The sequence below is a fragment of the Chionomys nivalis genome, chromosome 2 (assembly GCF_950005125.1).
Source record: "Chionomys nivalis chromosome 2, mChiNiv1.1, whole genome shotgun sequence".
In the NCBI taxonomy this organism is placed as follows: domain Eukaryota; kingdom Metazoa; phylum Chordata; class Mammalia; order Rodentia; family Cricetidae; genus Chionomys; species Chionomys nivalis.
The window spans coordinates 125,939,953-125,966,660 of record NC_080087.1 but is presented as its reverse complement, the minus strand read 5'-3'; the positions used below and the strand labels follow the sequence as shown (position 1 = coordinate 125,966,660).

The 26,708-nt window shown below is 36.9% G+C and overlaps 1 protein-coding gene across 1 annotated transcript in view; it reads left to right on the top strand.

Annotated features, from left to right (window-relative positions):
* Spag16 (sperm associated antigen 16) overlaps positions 1 to 26,708 on the top strand; it is a 931,645-nt gene that overhangs the window by 571,256 nt on the left and 333,681 nt on the right. Inside the window, exon 14 of the mRNA XM_057761301.1 lies at positions 8,735 to 8,861. Within this exon, the coding sequence (XP_057617284.1) occupies positions 8,735 to 8,861 (127 nt within the window). The remainder of the gene's footprint in view (positions 1 to 8,734; positions 8,862 to 26,708) is intronic.

Sequence of the window (26,708 nt, the reverse complement as noted above, 5' to 3'; positions counted from 1 at the left end):
GAGAGTAGGTGGAGTCAAGGAGATGCCATGGAGCTGCTGAAGGAGACAAACACAGAACACTTACCCGGTAAGCCACAGCCTTGTGGCAATACACATATTAGTAGAAATGTGTTAATTTAAGATATGAGTTAGCCAGGAATATGCCTAAGCTATTGGCCAAGCAGTGTTATAATTAACACAGTTTCTGTGTCATTATTCAGTCTGGACAGCTAGGAAACAAATGAAATGCAATCCACCTCCATTTACATCCTGTTGTGCAATGTAATTTGTTACTCATATCTAAGTGTAAGGTTTGCTGATGATTATGTTTTAAAGGATGAGATTTGATAAAGATATTTCAGTGTTGTATAAACACACTCATGCATGTGCGCGCGCGCACACACACACACATGAAATACGGAGAATGACAGCTTTTTTTTTTTTTTTAGTAAACTGTTAGGGAGAGTGGTCAGGTGCTTATCAAGTTTGGACTTGAAAGTGAACTCTTTCACAGCCCTGAAATTTCTCTGTCAGACACTTGGAGAGGCCATCTAGGAAAGCCTTGAGATATTGCAAACTCGCTTAATCTTTAAGCCTTTTTGTGATGGCAAAAACAGTGAGTGGAACCATATTCCTGATAATAGTTTTATATGCCAAAAATGAAACTAATTTTGAAGATGGCTCAGATGACTTTGACTAGAGCTTGGTCAAAAGAGAAATTAATTTTAGGAAGCAGTGAAATTTGTGAATATGAAGTCACAAATAAAAAGGGCTGATTTAACTTGACATTCTTGTGTGTAAATTTTTGGAACAGTAAGCAAGAAATGTCACCAGAAACCATAGTGTAAAATAGAGAAACTTGTCTTAAAGTTATTTGCTTTAGCCTTTATTTTATTTTGCCTTAAATTGTCATTTTGATTTTTTAAAATTTTAATCTTCTGGGTTTTGTTATTCAATTATTTTTTTCTTGCTGTTATCAGAGTGTGCTACTCTGCCATCTTTACCTCCACCTGATGCATATTTCTACTTTCATACAGAAATATGAACATACATCTCTTATATAAAATGGCATAGTATTGGCATTGGCAACAATTAATCTTGATTGTCAACTTGGTTGAATTAAAAATCATCTAGGACAGTGGTTCTCAACCTGTTGGTCATGACGCTTTTGGGGGTCAAATGACCATTTTATATAGGGGTCAGGATGTTTACAGTATGATTTATAAGAGTAACAAAATTACAGTCATAAAGTAGCAGCAGAAATAATTCCATGGTTGGTCATCATCACAACATGAGAGATTGTAGTGAAGGACACAGAAAGGTTGAGATCCGCTGATCTAGGAGGTTAGCAATTTCTCAAGGTGCATCTTTGAGGGTGAATCCACAGATACCTGAGTGAGGAGGGAAACAATTTGCTCTAGATGTAGGCAGTTTCATCCTATGAGCTAGGGACTCTGATAAAATAAAGTGGGGAATGGGAAAAGCACACTAGCTCAGTCTTTATCCCCTCATCCATCTCTCCTGAAGTGAATAGTCTCCATTTTCACATGCTTATTTACCCATGGTTTTTAATCTCACCTCAGCCTCTAGGCAATGCAATGAGCTTCTAGGATAAGGTAAAATCTGGAGCCAAAACTAAACTATCCACTTTTTAATGTTATAATGCTATCATGTTATAATGCTAAGCACTTTGTCACAGTAAATTAAAGTGTAACATAGCAAGTAACCTACATAAGAGATGTATAATGTAAATGCTGTATATATACTCATTAGACTTTATTGTTCATATAATAAGGTACAAATTACTATCCATTATATATGCAGTTTTTTCAAACCCTTTTTACTCCTGATTGTTTAAATCATGGATAAACAAACCCTGAATATATAATATCACTGGATTTGAGCTTGTCAGGAATTTGCCTTTAGTGTGAATTCAGGTTTATGGCCAAAGAAAAGATATTATGTTTATATGCTTACTCTTCAGAGTTTAGACCAAAAACTTGCCTGAATGATGCCCCAAGGTCATTTGATTTTTACTCTCGCATCCTCCCCATAATTTTGCAGAGAAGTTGTCTATGTAGTTGAGGCAGAATCTGTAGTAGATTTTATTTAGACATCAACAACTTTGTTGAATAGTCAATTGAGTTCCATATTTTCAAATAGAGAATATTTTCTGTGATTACATATTTTTACATATTGTTCATCTAATGCAACATACTTTCATTAAAAATGGTCTTTATTTGGAAGTAAAACTGTGGATATAGCTTTAATTTATTCCACTTAAGTGCAGAATCCTGGAAGAATTTAAAATAGCTAAGATATAAAGTTTTATAAATAAGCTAGAAGGTGCCTTGGATGTTATGAATCACAGTGTTGAGATTTTTAGAGTGGACATTTCTGTCTCAAATCTCCATCCTCAGAGCCAGGCACCCTTAATGGAAACTGATTCTTCCTCCTCCAGTAGCCACCAGTTGTCAACATCTCCGTTGCTGGGTCTGAGGGCTCATTAGCCTCTCATCCAACCTTGCTGGAGTGTTGACTGGTTCATCTCGGGCATCCCTTGTATAGGCGACCACAGTGTCTGTGAGTTTATAAGCACAACACTTCTCTCACAGTCAGAAAACACTGTTTTGCCCCAGGCTTCAGCAACTTCTGGTTCTTGCAATCATTTCTACCTCTTCCACAATGTTCTTTGATCCTTGGAAGAAAGAATCTCTCTCTCTCTCTCTCTCTCTCTCTCTCTCTCTCTCTCTCCTCTCCCTCTCTCTCTCTCTCTCTCTCTCTCTCTCTCTCTCTCTGTGTGTGTGTGTGTGTGTGTGCGTGCCTGTGTGCTTGTGTGTGTGAGTGTGCACGTGCCATTTATAGCCTCAGGTGAACCTACTATTATTTTGATAAATGAACATAGCATTAAAATGCTTTCTAATTTGTGTCTTAATACTCATATCAATGCAGTTTTCAGTACTCATTAGAAACTTACATATGGTCAAAGTGAAGAGAATAGGTATCTGTGAACTGCTCATTCATAGAGGAAGTTTTAATATAAGTAAAGACAAATTCTATATTAAAACATCTTGATGTTAGAATATAATTCTTATACAATGAATTGCATCTATTTGGAAAAACCCCTATATTTTATACCTATATCCTTTTTTGCTATATTTCCTTTTCCAGTAGTTATCAAAATTGGGAAATGGCATTTTAGCTTGCTCATGTATTGATCACCTCAGTTCCCTTTCTTCTTTTCATACACTAAAGTTTCTGCCTGGTGCCATTTTCACTCAGTATGAATAACTTCAATTCAGCAAGTCTTGTAGGAAAGATTTCCTAGCGATCAATTTTTTCAGCTTTCATTGATCTGAAATTTTGTTTTATCTTCATAAATAAAGGTATTTTTAGCTGAATCCCTAAATTCAGCACTTTTGAAAGCACAAGCCTGCCCCCCCCCTTTCTTCTTTTTTCTTCTTCTGGTGAGAAGTCGCCTGCCATTGGAGCCTTGTTCCCTTCCATGTTGTTTCTTTTATCTATGACAACTTCGGAATTTGTTGTTGTTGTTTTGTTTTATGCCTTGCTTTGACATTTTGACTATGATATTCTTTGGAACATTGTTATTGGAGTTAAAAAATTGCATCAGAACTATATTTTCCTTTAAATTGGAAACAATTTTAGCCATTATTTCTCAAAAATGTTTCTTAGTACTCTATCCTTCTCTGCAAACTCAAGTACATGTATGTTAAACATTCTCATATTTTCATACTGATGATTAAAACTCTGCATTTTTATTCTTTTCTGAAGTATCTAAACAGATATTTTGTTTACTCAAAGATTTTTTAATTTTCTGTACTTATTATTCATCAGCCCTCAATTTTAACATTTTTCTTTATCTTAGGAGATTATCTCCACAAGCACTGTAACTACATATTCATTTACATACTTGTACATTTTGTAAAATATTTTTTGAAGTCTTTGATTTCAAAAATTAGTTCAAGATCTGTTTCTTTAATGTTTCTTTTTTGATTGTGGCTCTTATTTTTTATATCTTCATATGCATAGCAATTTTTATATACACAAGATGTTCCTCTTGAATATAAATCTGTATATAGACAATTTTCATGTAGAAGGCAGGGTTCTGTTCTGGTTAATGTGCTTTCACATATAGTTTTAATATTTGATAATAAAATATGCTGTTGACTTGAGATCAATTCATGAATCTAATATCTGCTCCCATAGTAGAGCTTTTCTCTAATCCCAAGTGAAAGGCTTGGATATTCAGTAATATCAATTCACTCTGGCTAAAAATTAAACTCTAAACCCTTCTGAAAATCCTTTATCCTTGGCGTCATTGTTTGTCGTTGATGGAAGAGAAGGGATTCCTTATAGACCTTGTGAAATCATAGTCTGAGGAAATCCTATCTAAACAACTCATGATGGATCCTTGCATACTAACTACTGCCAATCTCAGCTCAGTTCCTTTTACATAGAATTCCCACACTGCGAATTCCTAGAGAATAGTCTACTGTAACTTAGAGAGTAGACTCACTGTTCCATGCTCATGAGATTCAATTCTATGAGTCTTTATTTCCATATTTCTTTTTTTCTAACATTATATGTTTCCTAATAATTTTAGAATTTCACTGAATGCACCCTGATTACATTAATTTCCCAGTCTTCCCAAGTCCACCCCCAACTCTTGTCACCTTCCTCTCCCCACCTCTCATAAAAGAATTTTAAAAAGTCCATTTTGTGTTGCCCATATACTCACGGAGTATGGTCAAATCCCAAGTGGTCAGGCCTTAAAGAAAACACTGAATGCTTTCTCTGACCCCCGTCATGTTTGCCAGAAGCCATCTATTGTGGAGAGCTACACTACAACATCCTCATCACATTTTCTAAGAGTTCTCTGTAATGGCTTGTATAGGCTGTTGTGTTTTGGTGGTTGTCACAGAAGCCTTCTATTTCTTTATTTCTTAGTATAATGTCATGGTCATAAAATAGTGGGTATTGAGATATTTTTACCCCTTTCTCTCTCATATAAGACCATGGTACACTGGTTTAATTCAATACTAGAAAAGAATGGCCTAAATAATATACATCTTATTATATCTTTCTTTTGTTGGAAGAGAATCACTATATTTCTTTTTTGTAGTTATTGGAAGTCTGAATCTTAGGAAAGCATGTTTATTGTTCCATAAAAGACTTAAAGGAGACTAACATAGATTGGGGTTCTGATCATTTAGAGCTAAAGAAGAGACCTGAGAAGTTTAACATGTTTCATACACTATATTTTAAAATACAAAATTGTAAGAGAACATTGGTATTTAAATAAGTGATAAACTTGGTGAGAAGTTTGGAGAGTACAATACATCTGAATAGACTTTGTAGATTATCCTTCCAGGAGGAAGGATAAATCTGAATGCTCTTTATGTATCAACAGTCATTAGCATGCAGGTGTTTCCATACTAAAAAAGAGTCAAAAGTGTAGGGAACTAAATCTAGGATTTATACAGCATTATAAATATCGAAAATAAGTTGATACATGCCAATCCCAGTAGATAACACAGTGTATAAGATATTCCTGAGAGAAAAAAAATAATGACATCTTAAATTTTGCAGGCAAATGGATGGATCTAGAAAACATCATTTTGAGTGAGGTAACCCAGATACAGAAAGACAAATATCATATGTACTCACTCATAAGTGGTTTTTAAACATAAAGAAAAAAAAAACAGCCCACAAATCACAATCCCAGAGAACCTAGACAACAATGGTGATCCTAAGAGAGACTTACATAGATCTAATCTACATGGGAAGTAGAAAAAGACAAGATCTGAGTAAAGTGGGAACATGAGGACTTGGGGAAAGGTTGAAGGTAAATTAATACAGAATAATCTTGAATTTTAATAGTTTTATTTTTTATTAATGATATATTGCATAATACTTCTTTTAATATGCAAAGGGGGAGTAACTTGAATCCATATTCAAATTCAGATTATAACTTAATATTTCTTGATATCTTAAGAAAATGTCAAAATTTACAAAGTGAGGAGAAAACTTTTCCTAATATCTCTGAGGCACCAGGCTCAAAACAACCTCTGTCCTTCTATTTTCTATTGTCAAACTCAGTTAAAGACTTTTTTATAACTATTTTATTTATTTATTTATTTTTTGTTGTTGTTGAAAAAAATTTCCGCCTCCTCCCCGTTTCCCATTTCCCTCCCCCTCCCCCCATTTTCCTCCCCCCTCCCCTACTCCCCTCCTCCTCTCCCCACTCTTCTCCCCCTCCTCCCACTCCATTCCCCCTCCCTCTGGAGACTAGAGCAGTCCAGATTCCCTGCCCTGCAGGAAGTCCAAGGTCCTCCCACTTCTATCCAGGTCCAGGAAGGTGAGCATCCAAACAGGCTAGGCTCCGACAAGGCCAGTTCTTGCAGTAGGATCGAAACCTAGTGCCATTGTCCTTGGCTTCTTATCAGCCTTCAATGTCCGACGTATTCAGAGTCAGGTTTCATCCCGTGCTTATTCAGTCCCAGTCCAGCTGGCCTTGGTGAGCTCCCAATATATCAGTTCCACTGTCACAGTGGGTGGGAGCACCCCTTGGCGGTCCTGATTTCCTTGCTCATGTTCTCCCTCCTTCTGCTCCTCATTTGGACCTTGGAAGCTCAATTCGGTGTTCCAATGTGGGTCTCTGTCTATCTCCATCCATCGCCAGATGAAGGTTCTAAGGTGATATGCAAGATATTCGTCAGTATGGCTATAGGTGAATTTTGCATGCAAATGGATGGAAATAGAAAACACTATCCTGAGTGAGGTAACCCAGACCCAAAAAGATGAACATGGGATGTACTCACTAATAATTGGTTTCTAGTCATAAATAAAGGACATTGAGCCTATAATTTGTGATCCTAAAGAAGCTAAATAAGAAGATGAACCCAAAGAAAAACATGTAGTCATCCGCCAGGATATGGGAAGTAGACAATATTGCCGGGCAAAAACTGGGAACCAGTGGGTGAGGTGGGAAGGGGGTAAGGGGAAATGGGGTGAGAAATGTAAGAAGGGGAGGATGGGGGGAGCTTGGGGGAATGGGATGATTGGGATAAAGGAAGGGTGGATATGGGAGCAAAGAAGTATATATCCTAATTAAGGGAGCCATCTTAGGGTTGACAAGAGACTTGACTCTAGAGGGGCTCCCAGGTGTCCAGGGAGATGTCCCCAGCTAGTACCTTGGGCAACTGAGGAGTCAGTTAAAGACTTTTACAGTAGCGATGTGTTGAACATCCAGGTATTTTCAGTTAATCCATTTTCTTTGCCGAAGGAGGAAATCTGCCACCCAGAGTCAACTCAACCCCTTGTCCTGCTGAATTTTGTCCAGGTCAGGACTGCCATACAGCCTTCTGCCTCTGGCTCAGGTTGGCCCACCACATCTTATGATCACAGGAGGCATAGCAAAGCCAGAGAGGAGGTGCATAGACAGGTCAGAGGTCATTGGTGGTGCATATATGCTGATTTCACTGTTCTGAGCACTTATCTTTACTGATTCCACTTTCTCTAGTTTTGCAATGGTTTTATAAATGACATTATTTTAAAATGATTTGCCATAATAGATGAAGGTGATTCTTCCCAGTGCATGTCCTGTTTTGAGTGACAGTCCATCCATAACACGGCAAAGGGTGAAGACACAGTGGCCTCTCCTCCCCACTCATTTCCTGTAGTTCAGATCAATGGCTCTCAAACGTCAGCGTGCATCTGAATTCCCTGGAGTGCTTGCTAAAACAGATTGCTGGGCCTCACTCCAGAACGTCTGATTCAATAGGTTTGAGATGAGGCTGAGAATTTGCATTTTGGATCCAGTCCCAAGTGATGCTGATACTGCTAGTCTGAATGAAACACTCTGAAAAACACTTGTTTAAATTCTCATCCCTAAAGACAAATTACAATTACCAGCGCAGACATTAACTCGCCAATGCCTGGATCCATCATGGATCAATTGGAAGAAAATATTTCGGGTTTGAAACTGGATCTGAGTATTTTCCAAAAGTATGACCAGTCATTGTAATGTAGAGACAGACTGAGGAACCAAGTATGAAAATGGTGGCCAAAGAAAGTAGACTTGACCTTTGGGATTGGTGGGAGATTTTCTTTACAATAACATGTTCTTTTATTAGTTGGAGACAAGTTTTATGTATTTATTTCAAGGCATAAATAAACAGTATAGGGCCAGTAAAACTTTCAGTGGATAAAAATGATTGTGATAAGGCTGATGACCGATAAAATTCACAACAGTGGGAGGAGAGAGTGGATTCCTGGAAGCTGCCCGCTGCCCTCTGACCTCTACACATGCACCTAAAAACTCCGTTAAAAGTAGTGTAAAGTAACATCACAAATTGTTCCATAATTTGAAGGTAATTTAAATGTATTTGATCCTACTAATTATTTTTAAGTGCTTACGTGATTATAAAATGTTTCTTTGAAACTGTTCTTTGATTATTTCTGATAGTCTGTAACCCATTCCATCCTGGAACTCATGGCTACTCTGTCTACAGAGTCTTAGATTACAGGCATGTGCCACTATGCCTAATATATTATTATTATAAATGTATGTGTATATGAACGCCCACATGTGCACATGTGTGTCTCTGCTATTTTTAAACTGTTGATGCTTTTCAGTTCTTGGGTTTGCTTTTTATTAGTATTGCATAGGCGGTGCTAATAACAACATTTAGATACAAAGTCCTAAATCCTTGTTCTTACTCCCTTTCTACAGTGAACGGTGCAGATATACATTATATGGACACACCGATTCTGTGAACAGCATTGAGTTTTTCCCCTTCTCCAACACTCTTCTCACTGCTTCTGCAGACAAGACCTTGTCTGTGTGGGATGCACGTACAGTAAGTCAATCACCTGCCCTTTCCCCGGCTAATCAGCATAAGCACTCTTATTAGTAGCCACTCTTTAGGTAATAGGTACAACTTTGAAAATGTTGAGATTCAGGATTAAAGAGAGTTGTTACATTGTGTGTTTGTGTGCGTGTGTGCATACGTGTGTGCATGCATACATACCCACCTGCACATGCACCTGTCTGTGGTGCTGGGAGTACTATATATGTCATGTGACTGTTGTCAGATGACAACTTTTCAGAGTTGATTCATTCCTAACACATCGTGTGTTCAGAAATGAAACTCTGGGCCTTGGGCTTCCCTTACATACTGACCATCTTACTGATCCCCAAGCAGAAAGAAACTGCAATAAAGAAAAGAGAAAAAAGCATAATTATTATTTTAAACATAGATTTACAAAATCTGAAGACTAGTTGACTGTGTTTTCATTTTCATTTTATCAATAACTGATTAGTATTTTGAAGAGAATCAGTGCTCTAACTGATTTTAAGATGAAAATTTCCCAGCTTTTGGTTCTTCAGTAAATAAGGAAAAATTTTATTGTTAAAATTATATAACTCAAATTGTGAAATAAAATGGAAATTTCAAATAAAGTATTGATGTCAAATTATGCATATAAAAATGACAATTCTAATCAAACAATGCTTTCACCAAAACCACACTAGTTCTGGTGACTTTGTTTCCAATTTTTAAATTTTATTTAAAAAATAAAACACAACAACTCCTTCCTAGGAATGACTCATATTGTAAAGTTCAAACTCCATATGTTATTCTAGAGTTATTTGTCATAATTTGCCTGTCCAACATGAATTATTACTGATTTTTATTCAAATTATTCACGAAACAGTTAATATAAATTAGCATTTATAGTTGGATTTTATGAGGTGTTGAAAGGGTGGCCAGAATCGTTACTTCTTTCCTCCCTGTGATGGTAAGAACTGTGTGATTTGACAAAAGTCAGATTGTTTGATTTGCAGCATCGGCTTCATTCCTGGTGTTATTCTTCCTTTTAATGATTAAAATACATAAATTTCCTAATAATAAGTGATAACTTATCTAGGTGTAGGGAAGATCTGGACCTGGAAGATGATGAATGATTTCCTTTTCTTATTAGAGAAGCAGTAGCCATTCTCCTTTGTCACCTCAATATGATCAACTACTCCTGAGGCACCTCTAAAATATTTCTGAGGAAATAGGAAAATGCCCAGTGGATTATATTCCCATAAATTAGTTTTAAGCTTCCTTTTTCCACAGTCAAGCATTTACTAGTCTTAAATCATTAACTCACCATAGCAACTTATTATTACAGGTAATGAATGTGGAGACCTCCCAGTCAGTCTCCCAGCCAACTCGACAGATCTGCTCTGAGTTCTGTGGGGGATGAGGAGTGTGATATAAATCTTTATAATTACCAGAAAGAGATTGTAAAAGCGGAGGGAGTTTTAGAAACTCATGAAACCTATGTCTTTGGGGTTGAATGTCTTTTTTCTCAAAGTTGTAAAACTAGTTTATTAAAATTGGAAACCAAGATTGTTTTTCTGTCAGAAAATGATATATAATACAGTAAATTTAGTGAAAAATTATGAAACCTTCCTAAAAACTTGCATGAAAAGTCTCCGTCCCTGATTGGTTTAAAGGACTGCTTCAAACAATTGCAGCGTAGATATTCAGTCATTCCCAAGACCAGTGAAAATATTAAGGCCACTGGCATTTTTACTCAAGCAATGTGTCTACAGGACAGTAAAACATGAATGACAAAGGGCAAGATGCAATTCTGGACTGTGTCAGAGCAGGGTTGCCGTGGTCAGCATGGCTGGCATTTCCTCATTCAGCCGTCCACAACCTGGGTGCCAGCCGGTGCCTGGACTGTGCATCTGTCCAGAGATAACTTGATCCTAACTTGACAGTAAGGTCCAGGAACTGATCTGTCTGAGTGCCTTTGAAGTACAGAAACTGAGAGATCACAAAAGAGCTAACATTGTGTCCTGTCTGTGTGAGCCCTGTCTTGTTGCAGTTCAGACTCACTCTCCCAGGAGTGTTGGGTTTCACAGACCGTAGCTGTGTACAACGGAGCTGTGTGCTCTGAGGGGAGCACCTCAGCATTCAGGGCTCAGCATGTAACGGTCTAGGAAAGCACTGCTGGAACCTCTCCTCTCTGGGTTGTATTCCTCATTCATTTTCTTTTGATGTTATTAATCATTTTTTTTCTCATTTAATATATCCTAATTACTGGTTTCCTCTCTCGCTACTTCTCCCAGTTTTCCCCCAACCTCCCCTTTCATTCAGAACCCTTTGTTCCTCATTAGAAAACAGACTACTAAAAGATAATAGTAAAATATAATATAGTAATATGAAACAAAACTAATTCATCATAATTGAACAAAGCAAATGAAAGGAAAAGAGCCCAAGAGAAGGCACAAGAAACAGAGAACCCATTATTATCTAACTCATGAATCCCATAAAGACACTAAACTGAAAGCCATATTATGTACACAGTGGACTTGTATGGTTCAAAGAGAGAAGATAAAATATATATTAACAAAATAATAAGAAAAAAGGGAGGGAGGAGGAAAAGCCCTGACAGAACATCATGAGACAAGAAACCTTGAAGGATGCCACTGGTTTCATTTTTTGTTGGTCATCTACTACTGGCCATTCAGCCTAACCTCAAGAGTAATTTGTTTATCTCGTATGGCTTCCTTGAAGAAAACTAAATTTTCATTAAAAGTAGCTATCAGTTGGAGATTGCTTATGGGTTAGGGAGGGGGCATGTGATGTGTCGATAAATTTTCATTAAAAGTAGCTATCAGTTGGAGATTGCTTATGGGTTAGGGAGGGGGCATGTGATGTGTCGATTTCTCCTTTCCCCTCTGTGACACCCTCCAGTGCAGCCATGTGCAGGGTGCATCAGTCTTTGTGAGTTTATATGTGTATCAATCTTGCTGATTTAAAGGTCCTTGTTTGCTTACTGTCCTCCAATCCCTGTCCCTTACTGTCTTTCTGCCTCCTCTTTCCTGGATTTCCTGAGCCCCAAGTGGAGAAACTTAATGGAGATATCCCATCTAGAGCTGACTGAGGACTATCACTGTACATATTATTCAGCTGTGGGTCCTTGCATTTATTCCCATCTGCTGCAGAAGGAAGTGTCTCTGACGATAACTGAACAAGGTCTAGGATTATAACAGAATATCATTAGGAGTAATTTTATTGCTGTTTTCTTTCAACAGTATTGTTTGTTTTAACCCTAGGTCCCTGGGGTATCTAGTCTCAGTTCTTGATCTCCCAAGAAGTGTTAATGTAGGTTACATCTCAGTTATATCAAGTATTGGTTGGTTCCTTCCATAAGTCTTGTGCCACTATTACACTAGCATATCTTGCAGCCAAAACATCATTGCTGACCCAAGAGTTAATCGCTGGTTTGGTACTTAAGTTTCTCTTTGTTGTCGGGCAGAGTATCTTCCTGTATTAGACATGTTGGCATGTAGTGTTTAAGGCTCTATGTAAGTACCTGCTTGACTTCTTCATGTTCAATAAGTTGTGTAGGTGCTGCCTTCAGCAATGGGGCCTTGCTGTCAGTCTGTGAAACAAAACCTATAGTTTTGGCAGCAGTCTGGGTGCTTTGGGGATTCCCATAATACATTTTTGACCAATCACTCAAAAACCCAACCTGGTACTAGAAGCTCATTAAGTGACAAGAGATGGCTTCTCCATCTTCTCCATTATTTCTTCTCCATCTTCTCCATTATTTGGCAATTTCTTTTAGATCTCACACACACACACACACACACACTTTTTTTTACAAAGATTTTTATAGTATTAGGTTTTCATACTACTCCTCAAACGGCCCTTAATTTTTAACCACCTCTCATTGTATTCTCTCCATTGTCCCTCTCCTCCCTGGACCTCTTTAGTTTATCCTTCTGTTCCAGTACCCTTCCCAATCCATTCATGACTATCTATTCTACTTCCCTTTCCTAGGGAGATATATCTGCCCCCTGCTTCTCCTACCTAGTCCCTTACTATTTACCTAGCCTCCTAGATTCTATGCATTGCAGCTTAGTTATAATTGACTTGAAGGCTAATAGCTAAGTATATGTGAATATATTACCATATTTATCTTTCTGAGCCTGTGTTACTTCACTCAGGATCCACTTCTTTTAATTGTTAAATAGTACTCTATTATGTAAATGTGCCGTGTTTTCTTTATCCATTCTTCTATTGAGGGACATATAGATTGTACCCAATTTTTTGCTGAGTAGAACAGTAATACACATGACCGAGCAAGTTTTCCTCTGGTAGAATGAAACACCCTCTAGATATATGCCAAGAGTGATACAGCTGGGTCTTGAGATAAATTAATTCCCATCTTCCTGAGGAACCACCACACTGATTTTCATAGTAACTATACAAGTTTGCACTCCCAATGACAATGGATGAGGGTGCCCCTTATTTCACATTCTTGTCAGTAAGAGCAGTAATGTGTTTTGTGAACTTACCCATTCAAGATGTAATAAAATTTCAGAGTAGGTTTGATTTTCATTTCCACGATGAATAAGGATGCTGAACATTTCTTTGTTTCTTAGTCACTTGATATTCCTGTATTAAGAATTCTGTTTAGATCTGTACTCCATTTCTAAATTGGGTTATTTATTTTCTGGGTATCTAGTTTTCTTTTAGTTCTTTACATATTATGGATATAAACCTCTGTTGGATGTAGAGAAGGTAAAACTTTCCCATTCTGTAGATTGACAATGTTCTTTATCATGCAGAAGTTTTTCAGTTTCATGAGGTCTCATTTATTTATTGTTGATCTGTCCTATCAGGGTTCTGTTTGGAAAGATTCTTCCTGTGCCAATGAATTCAAAAGAAACTCAGGCTTCTTCTTAACTCTTCGAACTTATATTAGCCCATAATTCTTGTCTGTATTAGCCATGTGGCTTGGTACCTTTTACCGCGAGGTGGTTACATCTTGCTTGCTCTGTGTCTGGCTTCCTCTGTGTCTGGGTAATGACTACAGACTGAAACTTCCCTCTTCCCAAAATTGTTGCCCCACCTCTACTTCCTGCCTGGTCTCCTCGCATATACTTCCTGTCTGACTACTGGCCAAACGACATTTATTTAAAATACAAGTGACAGGGTACAGACCATTGTCCCACAGCAATACTGATTCCCAAATCCTTTTTTTCCCTACATGCTTATATACTTCACTCCAAAAAGGGGAGGGGGAGGCAATAGTCTTCATTACCATGATATAAGGAATAGATTTGAATTATCTGACCTTTGGTCCAAGTGGAGTGGATTTACCTTTATACCCCCAAATACTAATTAACCACACCTTAAGTCAGAATCTTTTGTTTGTACCAACAACTTTGTCAACAACTCTGAAATAGCAAAAATAAGCTCAAACTCTCTGACCTCCAATCAAGTGGAACAGGTTCACAATTGTAGGCCATCACACTCCATTTTCATCTGAGAAAAGAGCTGGTCTCCCTGTGTTATCAACAAAACACAAAATAACAAGATTCAATAAGACTAACACAAACCCTCATATCACAGCTAGACAAAGTAATCCAGTAGGAAGAAGAGTCCCAAGAGTAGTTGAGTCAGAGACACTCCCTATCCCACTATTAGGGGTCTCACAGACACCCCAAGTTTAACAACCACAGCACGTATAAAGAGGACCTAGAATAGATCCACACAAGCTCCCCGATTTTCTCTTCAGTTTCTGTGAGCCCCTATGATCCCAGCTTAGTTGATTTTGTGGGCCGTGTATTTCTGGAGCCATAGGTCTCTCTGGCTCCTACAGTCCTTCCTTCCCCTGTTATATAGGGTTCCCTGAGCTCCCCTTAATGTTTGGCTGTGAGTCTCTTTATGTGCTCTGGAGGAAACCTTTCTGATGACAGTTAAACTAGGCACCAGTCTCTGGGTATAGAAAATATTATTAGGAACCATTTCATTGAATTTTTTGGTCAGTTGTTTTTAGTTCTACCTTAGATCTGTGAGTGATCCATCTTCCAGTTACTGACCATCCATACAATATCAGGCATTGGATCCCTCTTATAGCTTGGGCCTCAAGTTAGACCAGTTATTGGTTTTTTGCTCTCAAATGATCTGAGTCACCATTGCCCCAGTACACCTTTCAGACAGGTCATGAGTGGGTCAAAGTTTTTGTGGCTGTGTTAGTATCCAGGTCCTACCACTTGGAGCCTTAACCAAGTTACTGACAATGGCCAGTTCAGACTCCATATCCTCAATTACCAAGCATTCTCAATAGGGTTTTGCATAGGGTCCAGGAAACTTTTCCACTGCAATAGGTTTTCACCTAAATGACACCCTGTTCCAGTAGCCTCTCCCTGCACTCTCTCTTTCCTTCCTTCCCTAACCTAACCCCTTCTGTTTCCATGCACAACTACCCCTCAATCTACCTGCAAAGTCTATTCTATTTCCCCCACCCAGGACGATCCATGCTTATCTTTCATGTTACGTAGCCTCCCTAGGTTTGTGGGTTGTAGTGTAATTATCCTTAAGAACTAATATACACTTTTAAGTGAGTACATATCATGTCTTTCTGGGTCTGGGTTCCCTAGCTCAAGATGATTTTTTTCTAGGTATATTCAATTATCTGCAAATTTCATTATGTCATTTTTCCCCTAATGACTGAGTAATACCACATTGTGTAAATATACTACATTTTCTTTATTCATTCCTGTTTGTGAGGCATGTAGGTTGTTTCCAGTTTCTGGGTATTATTAATAAAGCAGCTATGAACATAGTTGAACAAGTGTCCTTGTGATGGGATAGAGCATCTTTTGGGAATATGCCAAGAATGAGGTAGATCAAGACCCAATTTTCTGAGGAACTGCCATATTGTGGTATTTTTTAATAAAACAAACTTAATTTTCTTGTCTCAATAAATTTGAGCGCTTTTTTTTCTATGCCCAAGATAATCAGCCACTTAAGCCAGTAGGCTACACTAAATGGCTCATCATCTTTTACAGTACTTTCTACATTGAATGAAAGGCTAGAATACAAGGAATGGTTGAGGAAAACATGATTAGATGGGGCATCAGTGATTGCTTATCAAAATACACTTTAGTTTATTGATGCTTTTTTTCTAGTGCTATAGATTTATATGATAAGACTTAAAATTTGATTTTACACTGATCATAGTAGGATGCTAGAAATACTTGCCAAAAATGTATTTAATTTCCGATTTCATCAATGACACATAAAAATTATAATTAGCACATGGTACTCTAATGAACTCGAAGTTAAGTCTACACAAGGAACAGCCAAGCTGTCATCGCTGAAGTTTTAATAGACTGTATGTGCAAAAGAATAAATAACAGTGACAAGATTATTCCTAAGTAATTTCTGCATGTTGAACTGAAATTAAGGAAATACAAGCAACAAGGTAGGTCAAGCCAACACTATACAGATGTGTAATTACAAATTAGCACCATGAGTTACAGTCCCTACAGTCTCTCAAAGTGACAGCAACAGACCAAATACTGAGCTAAGTGATGTGTTATGGAGTAATTCAATTTCATTAAGTGCCATTCAACCTTTCCTCCAAGGAAACAGAAGTACAATCCAGAAGACCATGACAATTCTCAGATGCCTATTAAGAGACAAATAATTAACATTTGGGGCCACAGACACGTGTGTGTATGTGTGTCTGTGTCCTCAGTGCTGAGACTTATTTAAATTTCATTCTCATTTAAAAAGAAAATCTTGAACTTTAGAGTTTAAGATCATAACTTTAGAGTTAACATCATAGTGTATCAGGCACAATCAGGAAGTTGCGGAACCTGGATTCAGTTTTCTTTCTATCTGACTTTCAAACCCCCTCATCCTACACATAAGGCAGAAAAGAGCAGAGGTAATAGAGGATTATCTTTGTATGGTGAAATTTGTTCTATGATTAAGATAATCTCATTATTTTATCAGTCTTACTAGTCATTTAATAATATAGGTTAAATTCTATCACATCTAAAATTATGGGCTCTGCTTTGGTGTAGCTCCACCAATTGCTTGTCCATGTAATCTTAGTGAGTCTGAGGGAAGGACTGACAGGGTGGATGGTAGTGAGGTCAAGGACAGTGTTCTAAGGGTCCTCACACCAACATCAGGTCAATGGAATAAGCACTTGCTTACAGAGACCTTGATACTAAATCTGTCTTTATTTTGTGTGACTTTAAAATAGAAAAGTTATGATGCAGTCAAAAAGGAAATGGCCCTTGATGCTTGAGGGACCAGGTAATAATTACAAAAGGACTATTAATAATAGAATACTTTAAAACAATATTTAACTTGTTTTAACTTTCTTAAGTAATAACGTTAAGTTACTCTGTAACTTTCAATTCTCCTTATGAGAATTAAAATTTCTAAAGTGTTTAACAGAACAAATATCCAGATTATATGGACTGCATTTAATTCCAAGTTGAAAGGAACAATGAATAAAGCTCACTAGAGACTTATCTTTTAAATAAATAAAAGTATCATGGATTAAGTAGTATGTGTAAAGTTCATAGACTTTTATACAATAATTTTCTTATGGCATAGATACTCACCTGGTTGGTCTTTATCACTGAAATTGGTTGTTTATATATAATTTAGAGGTTTATGTCATTAGACAAATGCTATCTAGAAGTCTGTGAACTTGGCCTGCAGTAGACATAGATGCTTTGGTTTATCTTATCATCTTTTATAGTATCCCTGTTGGAAACCCTTGGTATTTGCTCCTGTGATAGAACAGCATTTTATCAAACAATCCACTGTATCTAAAAACTTGTACAGAAATAATTTAGTCAATATAAATCACTGTACATAAACTAAATCAATTTAATAATCATAAGGCTTTGAAATATTATTTAATTCTAATTAATTATTACAATCTTGTATATACAAACTTTCCACATTAAATCTTTTCATACACATCACAAATAACATCACTCTCTCTTTTACTTTATAATTAATATAAGCAACATTTTAGTGGCTAGCAAAGGGAAGATACAATTCTGTATATGAGTGCCAGCCTTTGGAAAATATTATTTTCTTTAATAAAACAATGATTTTGTTATAGTGTACAAATGGATACAACTTATGAGATTATAGAAAATCTGTGATTGGAAGAAGTTATTTGTTCATACAGTATTTAATCTGCCATGGTATGTGTTCAGTGGTGTATGATAAGCATCATACGAGGAGAGAAAGGAAAGCAAGTGGAGTGGACTACACATGAAGAATATGGCATAAGTCCCGAGTTAGAAAACAATGAGTTCTCAGTTTTCCTATCAGTTTTCCTTATGCCTTCATTCTTCCTCCATCACTGGACCCCTACTATGGCAATTTATTGTTAAGTCGAGGGAAAACTCTCAAGAGTTTCATGATAAATGACTATAATATGGCATAAGAGTTCCAAAACTTAGAAACACTGAATTCTTAGGAGTCATATTTGTACATCCTTTGTGTGACTCACCATTTCACATCCATCACATTGTTACATGTATGTGTTACTACTGTACACATTTTATAAAGGAAGGAACTGAGGCCAATATATGTATGGATTTTGTTCAAGCCACCCTGTTAATAAACTATAGGTTGTGGGTTTGGATCCAGGCTTAAAGTCTATTTGCTCCTGCTGTACTGTGATATATAAAGTACACACAAGCTAATTGAGTCAGGGACTTAGAGGTAAACAGTAAGTACATTTGACTTTTTAAATGTATGTTTCTACCACATCATTGGAGCCATTAGTCACTGTCTAATATGTTAAATTGGTGAGATTTGCCATTTGGTAGGGAAAATAATGCATCATTTATCAAACTCAACATTAAATACTTTACAAAGAAATAATTAGCAAAGTTGTAAAGCATACAAAATTTCCTTGGTTGCCTCTCCAAATACTTAACCTTTGAGGAATGAGGAATTATTGTGGGAAGATGAAGTATGCCTTTAATGACAGAGGCAAATTCACCAAGGATAAGAGATGAAGTTAGGCAGCTGGAGTGATAGAGTGAGGGCTTTTAAGATCAGTTGTTGTGACTAATTCTATGTGCTGAAGACTTAGTGTGTTTAAGAACTTAGAGTAACTATTGTAGAATATTATTTAAAGATGTGTTACATTTATTCATGCTATGTAACATTTGTTTTAATGATGCAAAGATTGCAAAACTCATTTATGTTTCATCTGTTTAACTCCGTGAAGCTGTGTTAATTTTTCTAAAACACCTGATTGATCTAAAAAAGAGCTAACAGCCAATAGCAAGGCGGGAGAAAAGATAGGTGGGACTGGCAGGCAGAGAGAATAAATAGAAAGAGAAAAAGACAGCAAGAGAAGCAAGAAAAAGAGAAGAGGGTGCTAGGGGTCAGCCACTCATCCATACAGTCAGCCACTGAGTAAGAGTGAGAGTTACACAGAAGTAAGAAAAGAAAAAAGCCCAGAGACAAAAGGTAGATGTAATACTTGGTTAAGAAAAACTGCTAGAAAGAATCCAAACTAAGGATGCTCATTTATAAGAAAGGATTAGGCTCTCTGTGTATTTATGTGAGAGCTGGGTGTCAGACCGCCCCCCCCCCCCCAATGAGCAAAGAATCTAAAGATCAAAGAACCAAAGAGTAAAAACAATGGACAATGGGTGACTTGCAGAAATTAAGAGACAGAGTAGTGAGTTTTGGGGGAGCACATGTGCGTAATATGAAGCTCCCCACAGCCAGGTGTGCAGCAGTCATGAGGACAGCCACAGGGTGACTAACATCCCAGATTATCAAAGCAGTTAGGAAAATAGGGTGTTTTTAATTTTGTTAAATTTATGCTAACTTGTCCTTTGATGACTAGAGTCTTCACCATCTTCCCAGTGAGTCAACACTGCCAAGAAGATGTTTTCTGCTCCCACAGAATTTCACACTTAGTTTTTCTTTTAACAAAACACGTTTTAAGAAATTGTAGTGATGACTAGAGCTTTATCTGCACATGCCCTACCACCGCTGCCAGGTACATATATTCCTGATATGTAAAACTGACCTTTTGTGTGATGGCAAGCATGTTTTAACAGTGCGCAATCAGAAAATAATTTTTAAAAATAATTATACATCTAATCATCCCTTCAAAGAAAGGTGACATTATGATGAATAAAAAAAGGTACCACTTTCAAACGAAACTGCTGCAGAGCATCAGATAACATGTTTGTCAGAGTTTCCTTTGCCAAATCTATTCAAGGGCAGTAATTTTGCAAGTCCTTGTAACAAAATCTTTTATTCTGCAGATGCAGAATTCTCTGTATTGTTTTTGAATATTTTAAAGTTTTAAGTATCTTTTGAGACTGATGACTTGGCAAAGGTCTTGAAAAATGTTTACCAAAAATATTTTACTTAATTGGTAAATAGCATTATTTCTCTCTGTGTGTATTTGTGTGCATGCACATGTGTAAGTATATGTGTGCATGTGTGTGCTTGTGTGTAAGCATGAAATGTGGTAGAGTCTGAGGACACCTAGAGGACTCGGCTTTCCATTCCATCATGTGGATTCTGAGAATTGAACTTAGATTCTCAGACTTTACATCAAGTTCCTTTGTCCTCTGCCCCATGTCACCAGCCCAGAGTTCTTTCACGATTTTCTATATTTGTGAAGAATTATTTGCAGCTCTTGTAGTTATTAAAGGTAATCACAGATGTAAGTTGTGATTCATTGACTGCATTAATTGAATCAGAAAATTTTGAAACTATAAGCTTATTAAGTCATCTTTTTAAAGTAAGTGTCATTTTAGAATAGTTAATATCTTTTCTTAGAACCAACCAAAATCAGATGCTATAAAACAATATTAATACTGCCACTTGTATCACCCTGCTTTTTTCTGTTTTTTTTTCTAGAGGTGTGTGTGTGTGTGTGTGTGTGTGTGTGTGTGTGTGTGTGGTTTACCTATGCACAAGATTGGTTCATTGGTAAATACCTAAGACAGGCTAATGGAAAAAGTTTCTAAACTTTTATATAGATGCTAAAGTGCTGGCTATTTACAGGGTAATAGAAACGGCCAAGGGCATGAATACATCAGTCAAAAGTTGCATCCTGCTTTGTGCCTCTGCCTTTGCTCCATTGGCTGATCTTGGGTAACTTATCTGTCTTGTTAAGTCTGTATCCCCAGTCCCAGAGTAAAAAAATGGTTCCCAACTAATCAGATGCTACAAAGCATTATGTAGATGTTATAAGTACAGTGATTGCAGGTAAGAAATCTTCAGTAAATGCTACAAAAAGCCAAACCAGCCAAACAATCCTATATAAAGATGTATAATAATTACTATGCTTCCTAAATTAATTCACATGTATATCTGCTCCCTAAAAGTCTTCATATTCATTGAGGGTAAGATTCTGTCTATGGCCTTCTGAAACCTATGATGTACTTGGCAAAAAAAAAAAAAAAACTCCAATAAATATTACTTAATTAAAAATGAAAAAAAGATTTTTTGAGAGGTGACAGGCCAGTCCAACCAGGTAAGAGCCCCGAATCTCATGCCCAACTGTGTGGCAGAACACATGCTGAAGTCTCCACTTCCTCTATTGACCCCCATCTTCAACTGCTAGATCATTAGACCTTCGAAACTTCAAATATCCTTCCCCCCACCCATGCCATTATCCCAGCCTCCAGCACCAGCAGGCATTCCCTGAGAACATGCCAGCCGTACAGAGCTGTGCAGCAGGCAGGGTAACTGCAGATCTTCACCTCTTTCTTCTATCGGTCAAATCCACCTCCGCCCCCCAGTGCCATCCCCAACTCTACAGCAGACTACCTTCTGTGTCCTTGCCTCCCTTCCTGTCCCTACCTCCAGTGGATCACACAGTTCTTTCCCTCAAACCTTTATTCCCCTACTCATTGCTTTATACCAGTCTCCAGCTCTAGTAGGCATTGTATTCCCTGGAAATCAACACGCCACTCCAGCCAGGGAAGTTACTTAACTTAAGCTCTTCTCCTTTACTCCAAATCTGCCCCCCACCAGGTTTTACCTCCATCTCTGTAGCAGACTATCTGTTGTAGCCTCCTCTCACTCTCTGCCCCTGTTCCTAGGGGATTAAGCAGATCTTATTTTCCCCTACCTATCCTGTGGGCCCTCAGAATACTCGCCAGAGCCCATTACCATTCCTGAGTGTCAGATCGCAATACCTAGAAAGACTTTTAACTGGAACCACCAATTGCCTCACTTATCAGCATCCAAGAATTTCCTACCAGGCAACACATAGCTATCACACTTTTCTAAACATCACCAAGGCAATAGAACCTAAGAAACAAGTACCTAGACAATAAAGACAAAACCATATATCAGCACCTAGAATGACAATCTTCCCAAACACAGATGTCTAAATGCCAACATAAAAACACATTTAATATCAGCCATAACAATATGTCTCCACTAGAGCTCAGCAAACGTACCACAGTAGGTCCTCACCATTGAAACATAGCTGAGGCACAAGACACACACTTGAAAATAGATTTTATAGTACAGGTCCTTAAAGAGGAAATGAAAAAATTCCTTATAACCATCTATGAAAACACAAACAAACAATGGAAAGAAATGAATAAATAGTTTAAGGTTTGAAAGGAAAAATAGAATCAAAAATGAAAACCCAAACTTGGGGAAATCTGTAACTGAAATTTTAGGAACTTGAAAAAGTCATCAGAGGCAAGCCTTACCAATAGAATGTAAACTATTGAAGAGAGACCCTCAATCATTGAATATGTGATGTATGAAATGGATACCTCAGTCAAAGAAAATCTTAAACAAAAAATCCTATGCAGGTTAGATGGAACACTATGAAAGGATCAATCTAAGAAAAACAGGAATAGAATAATTTCCCTAAGTTAAAGAAGAAAGTGCCTATGAAAGTACAAAGAATCATACACACTACCAAATAAACTGGGTCAGAAAAAAAGGTCCCTTGGCACATGGTAAGCAATAAACTAAACCCATACAACAACAACAGCAAAAAGAATATTAGAATCTTCAAAGAGAAAAAGGCCAAATAACATATAAAGACAGACCAATTAGAATAATACCTGGCTTCTCAATGGAGACTTCAAAACCTAGAAGTGTCTGAACAGATGCTTCACAGAGTTTAAGAGACCACAGATACCATTCAAGATTACGACAAGCAGCAAAACTTTCAGTCACAATAGGTGGAGAAAATAAGACTTTTCATGATAAAACCAAATTTAAGCAATATCTATCTACAAATCCAGCTCTAAGGAAGCTACTAGAAAGAAGACTACAACCTGAAGTGTTTAGCCATGTCTAAGAGCCAGCATGTTAAAAGAGGGGAAAGACACACATACACATACACACACACACACACACAAACGCACACACCACCACCACGACCACCAACAGCAACAAAATAATAAAAATCAACAAACACTGCATGTTGATATCCTTCATGCTCAATGGTCTCAATTTTCTAATAAAAAGACACAGAAAAACATAATGAATGTGAAAACAAAGTCCATAAGTCTGCTGCATCCAAGAAAGACATCTCAACACCAAGGATAGATATCACTTCTGAATAAATAGATAAAAAATATTCCAAGCAGATAGAACTAATAAGCAAGTTGATATAGATACTTAAATTTCTAAAAAAAAAATAGACTTCAACCTAAAATGAATCAAAAGAGAAGGAAACTTTATACTCATAAAAAGAAAATTTCCCAAGATAATGTTTCAGTTCTTAAAATCTATGCTCCAAATGCGAGGGCAAAATGTCTGTAAAAGAAATATCACTGAGCCTTAAATCTGACACTGACACTCACACATTGATACAGGGAGACTTCAATAACTAAATCTCACCAACAGACATATATTCCAGCCAAAAACTAAACATAAAAATACTGGAGCTGACTGAGATTATAAACGAAATGAACCTTACTGATACTTAAAGAACATTTCACCCAAACACAAAAGAATATACCTTCTTCTCAGCACTGCATGAAGCTTTCTCTAAAAGCTGACCATATACAAGTCACAAAGCAAATCTCAACAGATTAAAAGAAATGAAATAATCCCCTGCATATCTTCAGACCACCACAAATTAAGGCTGGATTTCTACAACAGAAACACAAGAAAACCTACAAATTCATGGAAAATAAGTTATTCTCTCCTGAATGAAAAATGGGTCAAGACAGAAATCAAAAATGTAAAGACTTTTTAGAATTGAGTGAAAATGAATATATAGCATGCCAAACTTATGAGATTCAATGAAAGTGGTCCTAAGCAGTAAGTTCATAGTACTAAATGATGATACTCAATATTGGAGAAATCTCATACTAGTAGCTTAACAACACATTTGAGCACTCCAGAACAAAATAGAAGAAATCACTCCAAAAGGCATACATAACAAGAAATAAGCAAACTAACGATGGAAATAAAGGAAATACAAACAAACAATACAATACAAATGATCGATGAAACTAAGAGATTAGTTCTTAGAGAAATCAGAAATATTGATAACCCCATATCCAAATTAACTAAAACTGGAGAGAGAATATCCAAAGCAACAAAATTAAAATGAAGGGGAAGAATAAAAGTAGATACCAAGGGAATCTAGAGAATCAATAAGGGCAAACTTTGGAAAACTGTACACACCAAACTGGACAATCTAAAATAAATGGGTAAATTTCTTAGTATCTATCAATTGCTAAAGTTAAATCAGCATCAGAAAAACAATTTAAATAAGTATAAATATAAACTCTAGCGAATAGAAGTAGTAATTAAGTCTCCCAACCAAAAGATAAAAGCTCAGGGCCAGATGGTCTTAGCACATGATTCTTCCATACTTCAAAGAGTGTTGATGTCAATACTCCTCAAATTATTCCACAGAAAAGAAAAAAAAGGAACATCACCCAATTCATTTTATGAAGTTACAGTTACCCTGATACAAAAACCACATAAGTCCTAACAAAGAAAGATAACTACAGACCAATTTCCCTTATGGAAACAAAGACAAAAATTCTCAATAAAATACTTGCAAACCAAATACAAGAACACATGAAAAGGATTATCCACCATAATCAGATAGGCTCCATCCCAGAAATGCAGAGATGTTTTGAACATATTCAAATCAATAAATGTATTAATAAAACAAAAGCAAATCAAAAGACAAAGCACACATTATCATTTTATTAGATGCAGAAAGGGACTTTTACAAAATCTAAAACCTTTTCATGATTAAAAAAACCCTAGAAAGACTAGGAATATAAAAGACACACCTCAAAATAATAAATAAAGGCAATTTATAACAAGCCTACAACCAATGTCAACCTAAATGAGGACAAGCTCAAAGCTTTTACACTAAAATTAGGACTAAGACAAGGATGTACACTCTCTCCATACCAATAGGAGTACTTGGAGTCTTAGCTAGAGCAATAAGACAAATGGAGATCAATGAAATGCAAAATAGAACACAATTGAAAAATGAAAATATCTTCAGCAAATCATGCTGGTCTAACTGGATGTCTTCATGTAGAAGAATGCAAACAGATAGCTATCTATCACCTTACATAAAACTCAAGTCCAAGTAGATCAAAGACCTTAAAATAAAGCCAGATGTACAGAATCTGACAGAAGAGAAAGTGGGAAATAACCTTGAAGGAATTGACACGAGACAACTTCCTGAACAGAACTCAGAAGCTGATACTCAGAAACTGGGATCAATAATTAATAAGTGGAACCTCTTAAAACATAAAGCTTCTATATGGCAAAGGATATTGTTAATAGGACAAAACGATAGCCTATATAATGGGAAAAGATTTCCATCAACTACACATCTGACAGAGGGCTAACACCCAAAATATATAAAGAACTCAAGAAACTAGGCATCAACAAACCCAACAATCCAATTTAAAAAATGGCATACAGATCTAAACAGAGAATTCTCAATAAAAGATTCTGAAATAATCCAGAAACAAAGAAATGTTCAATATCCTTAGTCATAAGGGAAATGGAAATCAAAATGACTCTGAGATTCTATTTTACACCTGTCAGAATGACTAAAATCAAAAACACAAGTGCCAGCTCATGTTGGAGAGGGTGATGTTAGGGGAACACTCTTACATTGTCAGATGGAATGCAAACTTAAACAGCTACTATGGAAATCAATATATATTAGAAGGTGTCTATTTATTAGGTTTTCATACTACCTACAAAATGATCCTTAATTTTAGCTGTCTCTCTTTGCATTACATTTCTCATGTCTTTCTTCTCTCCCTCTCCCCACTTTATCCTTTCATTCCAGTCCATCTCCCATGCCATTATATATTATAGTTCCCTTCCTCTAGGAAGATATATACACCACTATCACTACCTCCTCCTCCACCAGCAGCGCCATCACCACCACCACCACCACCACCACCACCACCACCACCACCACCACCACCACCACCACCACCACCACCATCACCACCAGTCCTTTACTCTATACGTCTCCTCTGTGGACTGTAGCTTGCTTACCATTGATTGTCTTTCTGGATCTGGGTGATATCCTATGTGAACCTCCAAACAACCCAGGCTTTTTCTGAGGCCACAGTTTTCTCTCTATAAACCAATGGCAAGGCCTCATTGCTGTAGACAACACATACAGAACTCATTGAACAGGGAGATGTTGAACTGAGCTGTCTGGAAGATCCACATCTTCTCCTGAAATAATTCAGGGTAGGGCTGGGTGAGGTCAAGGATTTTAAATGGGCAGCAAAATAAAGGAAAATAAGGCTAAGGTTGAAGGAGAACATCTGCTTCTATGAAATAAAGTCTTGACAACTAAAAAAAAAAAAGAATTATCTTTTTATTTGGGGAAAATAG